Source organism: Myotis nattereri (assembly GCF_964212035.1).
Source record: "Myotis nattereri genome assembly, chromosome: 1".
Taxonomy (NCBI): Eukaryota; Metazoa; Chordata; class Mammalia; order Chiroptera; family Vespertilionidae; genus Myotis; species Myotis nattereri.
In genome coordinates, this window is record NC_138075.1 from 78,419,936 (window position 1) to 78,426,425 (window position 6,490).

General features: G+C 52.8%; 1 protein-coding gene across 3 annotated transcripts; it reads right to left on the minus strand.

Moving 5' to 3' along the window:
• Positions 1-471: 471 nt before the first annotated feature.
• On the minus strand, positions 472-6,067 carry PPP1R3E (protein phosphatase 1 regulatory subunit 3E). 3 transcript variants are annotated; one of them, XM_081096114.1, is made up of 4 exons: positions 5,400-6,067; positions 4,668-5,113; positions 2,895-3,031; positions 472-2,136 (listed from the first exon to the last, which is right to left on the minus strand). In XM_081096114.1, the coding sequence occupies exons 1-2, from the start codon at positions 5,814-5,816 to the stop codon at positions 4,691-4,693; spliced, it is 840 nt and encodes a 279-aa protein (XP_080952240.1). In that variant the 5' UTR covers positions 5,817-6,067; the 3' UTR covers positions 472-2,136; positions 2,895-3,031; positions 4,668-4,690. The 3 variants fall into 3 exon arrangements, with proteins under 3 accessions (XP_080952240.1, XP_080952242.1, XP_080952241.1); XM_081096116.1 differs by having other exon boundaries at positions 489-972; XM_081096115.1 differs by lacking the exon at positions 472-2,136 and adding an exon at positions 2,401-2,605.
• Between the last annotated feature and the right edge of the window lie 423 nt (positions 6,068-6,490).

Genomic DNA, 6,490 nt, shown 5'->3' on the forward strand with positions numbered 1-6,490 from the left:
TCTGTTGCTCCATTGTTTTAGACAGAGGCCCTTGCTTTTCCTCCCTCTCCTATTTCTCATCTTTGGCTTTAGGGTTTCCCTTGGTAGGGAAAAGGGCTTTGCTCTTCTCTCCAGTGCTTAAGGAGCAGGATGTAACTTGGATTGTCCCCTTAAGGAAAACAGCCTCCACCCAAGGGGAAACACGGGACTTCTACCCAAACTCCCTGTAACTGCACCAGCAGCTGGTGCTCCCTGCCAGGAAACTAAAGCACTGTGCCCTGATAACTTTGCTTATCACTGCTCCAATGGTGGTGGGATCTTTTACTAGGGAGTCATATACCTGGGTGCCCAACTCCTTCCCACCCAACTTTTGCATAGGCAGAGGACGCTAGTAGACAGGGAATAGGACTTTTACGAAATGAGATGACCGGGAAATTTGCCTCTGTGTCTCTTGCTGTTCTTGGCCAACAAACGAACAATACTTCTCAATATCTGATGATATATTCTTTTCATATTTCAACTTTATTTCAAACATGAGGTCTTTTATCCAGAAGGGAGAGCTGGTGCATGAGGAAGCTGCAGTGAGGCACAATACTAGTGGGTTTGGGGCCCAGGGACTAGGGCTGCACTATGAAGGGGTGGGAAGACTCTGGGCCTGATGAGAACAGTAGTTTGTGGTGAATTCACAGGGCAAACTTTCCTTCCCTATCCAGGTTAGCTACTCAATGGGTAGATTATGCAATCTTTGCAGCAACTTTAGTGATATCAGCAAAAGAAGTGCCAAAGATGGGGACACAGAGAAAACTATCAGTTCCTCTTGTTTCTCTTTATGACTGGATAGGGAAGCGAATGGAAACTAGTAGCAGAAAATGAAACATTTCTGATATCCCTTGCCATGAAAAACTGTGGGTCTGATTGTGCAGAAGCCTGTTTCATAGCCTGGGAACAGGATGTAGTCAAGAGGCCTGGGTTTAAGCCCCATCTTGAGCTGTACTGAAAAAAAAAAAAAAAATTCTTTGACCCTGCTGGAGTCACTTTTCATCTCTGGATCCATGTCCCCATCTGTATAGGAGCCAGGACCCAATGATCTCTAAAGTCAAGCCTTTTTTCACAGGTCTCTGAATCTATGACCCACGGAATACAAGGATCCAGAGGAGCTCCAGAGAAACACAGGAGTTAGAGGCAAGGGAGTTAGATTGGAAAGCTGAGGAGTTAGGGCTTATTATGAAGAGAAATGATGACCTACATTCATAACGATAAAAAAGGAAGGCTATGAGACATCTGAATGAGAGAAAAAGGCAACAGTGTTCCTGCTGTGTTGCTTCAAGGACCCAAGCCCCTGACTTTGGTAATAGTTTCTCTTCTGGTACTTTCTAGTCCACGGCTGATATATTATACTGTAAATTGCTCCTGTTCACATAGTCATCAACCTTGCAGTGGTTCTCAACCTTCCTAATGCCGCGACCCTTTAATACAGTTCCTCATGTTGTGGTGACCCCCAACCATAAAATTATTTTCGTTGCTACTTCATAACTGTAATTTTGCTACTGTTATGAATCGTCATGTAAATATCTGATATGCAGGATGTATTTTCATTGTTCGCGACCCACAGGTTGAGAAGTGCTGCTTTAGAGGAAAGTCCCCACCACAATGCCTAACACTCATAGTGTTTCCTGAGTTGTATCAGCTTACCCCAGGCCCTGGGGCAGCTCTATATGGGAAGAACCAGAAGACTAGTGTGCTGGGTCTATAAAGCTGAGAATGGGGCCAGTAACTTCTTACAAACAATGGATTACCCTTGGTTCCCTGCCCCCAACCAGCTTGCATTTATCCACTCATACCAGGACTCTGAGAGAGGGCCCAAGCACACAGAGCATCCAGCAATGTCTTCGTCAGGGATCCTTCTAGCAGCAAGTTCAGGCAACTGGCCTGTTCACAACTAGTGGTAGGAGTGTAAAAGGGTGTGGCACACCAACAGGTATGGAGGGTTGGCTAGGATCAGGGGAGAATCCCATGGTATGGGTTCAAATGGATTCCAGGTTCTCTAGCAGGCAGGTGGGGTAGTCCCTTGCTGATCCTGCAGAGCTGGGACACTAGCAGAGGAGACAGCAGCAAGCTCCTGGCAGGAGACGACATGTGGGACCCTCAGTGCTTTGCCTTCTCCAAGCCAGTTCAGGAGAATGAGAGGATGGGAAGGCAGAGCACAATTAGAAACCGCATTTTTTTTCCTAATAAGAAAAAACTGTTTTTAAAGGAAAAAATGTAACATCACAATTATGCACAGAGGCTCTGGAGATTTCCTGGGTTCATAATCCTAGCTCTGCATTCACTACCTATGTAATCTTGAACAAATTACTGTTTTAGAGTTTCCTATCTCTAAAACAGGGTCATATTATAATGCATGCAAGACACCAGATTTTAGTGGATAAGTAAATGTGTACTATTACAATTGTTAATACAACATAACAGTAATGCATACAAATTAAGCAAGAGATTACTCCACACTGAGCCTCAACCCAATCTCCCTCTCCATTATTCTCTCTTGGGCTCTTCATTGATGACTAATAAGTGCACTGGTTGGTGGCTTCCAGTACAGTTTCTCTCTTCACTCTGCTGGAACTTTGACCTGAAGATGATCCATAAGGTGCATGAATTTTTTTTCTTCACCAGAAGGATGATATTTAAAGGGACATTTGTTTGAGGAATGACTCAGGGTCCCTCTCTTTCAGCCATCTTTCTTCAAAGGATTAAGGCTTTAGACGGGAGGGGCATGGTAAAAAGCCCTATACTGCATTCCAAATGCATGTACAGGTACATGCCCATGCACCCTCTCCCTTACTGACAAGGAAAAGGGGGCTGCGGGAAATTTTCTGAGAAATCAGTAAGAGATAGAAAAGGGGACGGGGACTGGTTACCTGGGAGCTCCTTGTTCATCTGCATCAGGAACTGCTTCTTTTCGCTCTTCTCCTTCTAGAAGACTGTCAAGAAAGAGCCTGAGGGAGGAAGGTGGGTCAACCATGGTCTTGGAGAAAAAGTAGGTTTTCCACCCCTTCTGTAGGAAGAAGGAATAGCACAGGTGAATAAGGATGAGAGGGAGACAAATGGAAATAGAGATAATGAAGGCAGATGCCCTATACACTAAAAGAAAAGTGAAAGTGATGAGGGAGTGGAGGGAGTGACAGGAAAAAAGAAAAGCAAAGAGCTTAGGAACAGAGTAAGAGGAAAAGAAAAATAGCCAGCAGAGGTTAACCAGGAAAAATATAAGGCATAAACATGAGTGGGCCAAAGTCCAGCTCTCCTACTTCACTTGCTCAAAATATGGAGCGGACTGCCATCTTCTGGAGCCATTTAATTTTCAAGTTGTTTTGATTTTTTTTTTTAAATTTGAAATGCTCTCCCTTTTATGCCCATAATCCTTTCTCCTCAAGAGAGCCCCCAATGTTTCCTTTCATCTCTGGGACCTCCAAGCATCACCTTCCCCAAGAGAGATGCACCTCTTCAAAGCTATCTCAGAGAACCTAGGCTGTGGCCAGAGCAAAAAACAAGGGCAGAGGATGGGCTGTGGTTTGAGAGGCTTATACTGAGGTTGCAGGCTGGTTTGGGGATGTTTCCTGGGCTGTGGAAGACCTATCCTCAGCCCCAATCAGATGCTAGGGGCTCTGTGTGTTCTGAACTGTAGCGCTTCAACTGTAGGTTGGAGAATGTGGCTCCTCATCTATACTGTGCCACTCACAGATCATAAAATGTCAAAGGGTCCGTAAGAGATCACCTAATCCAAATCCAATTTCCCAAGGAGGAAACTGGGCCTCGGAGAGGTGAAGGGACTTGTCCAAAGTTATATAGCTAGTCAGTGACTTCCTTGTCTTCTGAAGCAGAAGCAGATTAGTGATTCTTGGGATTCACTGTCCCTTGACAAATACAGTCCATAAAGTGCTTATAGGTCATTAGAAGGCACCCCAGAAAGGTAAAGCAGGCATTTCCCGGGAAGCCCCTGAGTGTATCAGCCCTTTAGGCGCTGCATGATGTGGCTGCAAGGACAGGCCTGGAGTTGGTTTTGCCTTCATTTTAACCCTGAGGGCTGTCAGGGGGCTGGAGGAAGGGGCTCTGACTGCGACCTGCCATCACTCTCCAGCCAATTCTGAGACTGAAGCCAGGGACAATCAGGAGTGACAAGGGAACCCCATCATGATGCCAGGGTCAGGGAGCAATGGCCAAGTTCCTAGAACTTTAACAAGGCAATTACGGCTGAATTAAAGCTGGGATGGGCAGGGCTGGGGGACCTGAGGTGGCACACTTGGGGGGGGGGGGGGGGAAGGGAATGAGCCAGATGACTTCATACAAAATACCTCCTCAATCCCAGAGAGGTATCTTAACCTTTGGCTGCTTAGGCCCGACAAGCTCTCCCAGCGCCCACTCACGGAAGAGAACGTCATCAGCATCACTATTGCTTTGCTTTTTTTCTAATGCTTTCAGCACACTTTCCGGGCCCCTTTCCTTAATGCCTTGGCTTCCTTTTACTCACATCCAACTGGTGTTTTCCACCCTGTCTCCCCAACTTTGATTCTTCCCACTTCCGCACCCCTTTGATTTCTTCCCCACTGGACTCCCTTGGACAACCCCCCCCCGCCAAACTCGGCTTCCCCCGCTCCTCCCCGCCAAATCTTCAGGCTCCCCCCGCCCCCGGGTGCCTTCGCAGTCGGCCGCAGGCGTCTCAAATAAAGTGGATCCAGCCCTGAGGCTCCGGGGTTCCACCGCTGCCGGGGTGCTCGGGCCCACGTAGAGCATAGTCACGGCCGCCGTTGTTGTCCCAGAACTCGTGGCCCGTCACGCGGTAGCGCAGGGCGAAAAGCAGGGCGCCCCCGAGGGGAGGCGCGGGCAGGCGGAAAGCGAAGCGGTCGGCGCGCGGAGGGGGCGGGGCCGGGCCGGTGTAGGAGGCGGGCGCCTCGCGGTGGCTCCGCCAGCCGTCGGCGCTCCAGCGCACGCTCACGCGCTTCTCGTAGGCCAGGTCCAGCACCCGCGCGCTCCCCGCCACGCCCAGGGGCCCCGCCTCGGCGCGCTCCAGGCAGATGCGCTGCGCCTGCAAACGGGCGGCGAAGCCGGGTTCGCGGGCGGGCTCCAGGGCGGCGCGCGCCTCCTGGGGACGAAAGAGGGAGAGGGAGGACCGAGCCTCGGAGAAGAGGGGGCAGAGACCGGGGTGGGGGCAGGGCGAGGGACTAGACCGACCCGAGCCCGACCCCGGGTCCCAGCGGTCGGAGCGCGTCCGAGCGGCAAAAGTAGCCTAGAGCCCCCCACCAAAAGGGGAGCGCCAGCGCCAGCCCGCGCTTGCGGGTGAAGACGGGTATTCCTCGCTAAGTCCACTCCCCCACGCGGACGGCGGGGCTGGGGAGGTCCCGGAGGAGAGGCGAGCCTCTGCAGCCTACCTGAAGGCCGCGCGCGCGGGGCTGACACGGCGCGAAGTGGCGGAGGGCGTCCCTCTGCAGCTGGACATGCACGTGGCGGGGCACCCGGGGCAGCTCTCCCGGGCGGAAGCGGCGCACGGCGGCCAGCTCGAGCCCCAGCGCGTCGGCGAAACGCACTCTCTTGCGGGTGTCGGGGCTGCGGCTCCGGGACGCCCGGGCCCCGCCGCCTCCGGCGGGTGCCGAGCGAGCCCTGCGGCCCCGACTCGAAGCCGGAGCGCGGGATCGGGCCCCGAGGCGCGTCCCGCCCTCTCCTGGCTCCTCCTCCGGCTCCTCCTCCAGGCTGGGCCGCTGGCTGCGGTAGTAGGCTCGCTCCGTTAGCGAGGCGATGAAGCTCAGGTTGCGGGGGATGTCCGTGCGGGGGGGCCGCTCGCGAGACATAGCATCGCCCGCCCCGCAGGGCCCGCCCGCAGCGCCGCTGCGTTACCCTCCCGCCCAATGGCTAAAGCCGCCGGGCCCGATTTAGCCGACCCTCCTTGCAGGATCCTCTCCCTCCCGTAATTCGGCCTCGGTTCCGTGACTACCTTTCCCTCCCTCTGGCCGGCAGCTCCCAGAGCTTTAACGGTCACCTCCCGTCTTCTGCAAGCTGTCGGCTCTGAGCGTGCGCTCAGCCGCACACCCTCCGGTCTCCCGGCCTTCCCGGCCCCGGACCCCGCCCACAGCCCTCTGACAGGTGGCTCCCCATCTGTCTTCAGTGCCGCTGCTGCAAGCTGCATCAGGGGGCGGGGACTCCACCCTTTCGGTCCTGAGTTATGACCACTTTGCCTTTTTTTTTTTTTTTTATGGCCTCAACCTTGATGGAAGAGTTACCGCAGAATGTAAAGAGTGACGCTTTCTTTTCTTGCAGGGGAGGTCCGAAACGCGCAGCGAGTGGCTTTTTCTTAAGGGCTTACCGTTTTCGTTTCTAAACCCTCGGCTTCAGGTTTGGGAGCGGTTTGGCGGTGGGTGCAAAGAAGGGAAGGAAGGTCATGAAACTAGGTGGTGTCCCAAATAGAAGCTGAGATGTGCTCACAAGAGTGGGTGGCCCATTGGAAAGAGCTCTGAACTGAGAGTTA

Coding starts and splice junctions, on each gene's coding strand:
- PPP1R3E (XM_081096114.1), bottom strand. CDS start 5,816: ATGTCTCGCGAGCGGCCCCCCCGCACGGACATCCCCCGCAACCTGAGC. Junction 5,114..5,399: donor CCCGCGCGCGCGGCCTTCAG/GTAGGCTGCAGA, acceptor TTTCGTCCCCAG/GAGGCGCGCGCCGCCCTGGA.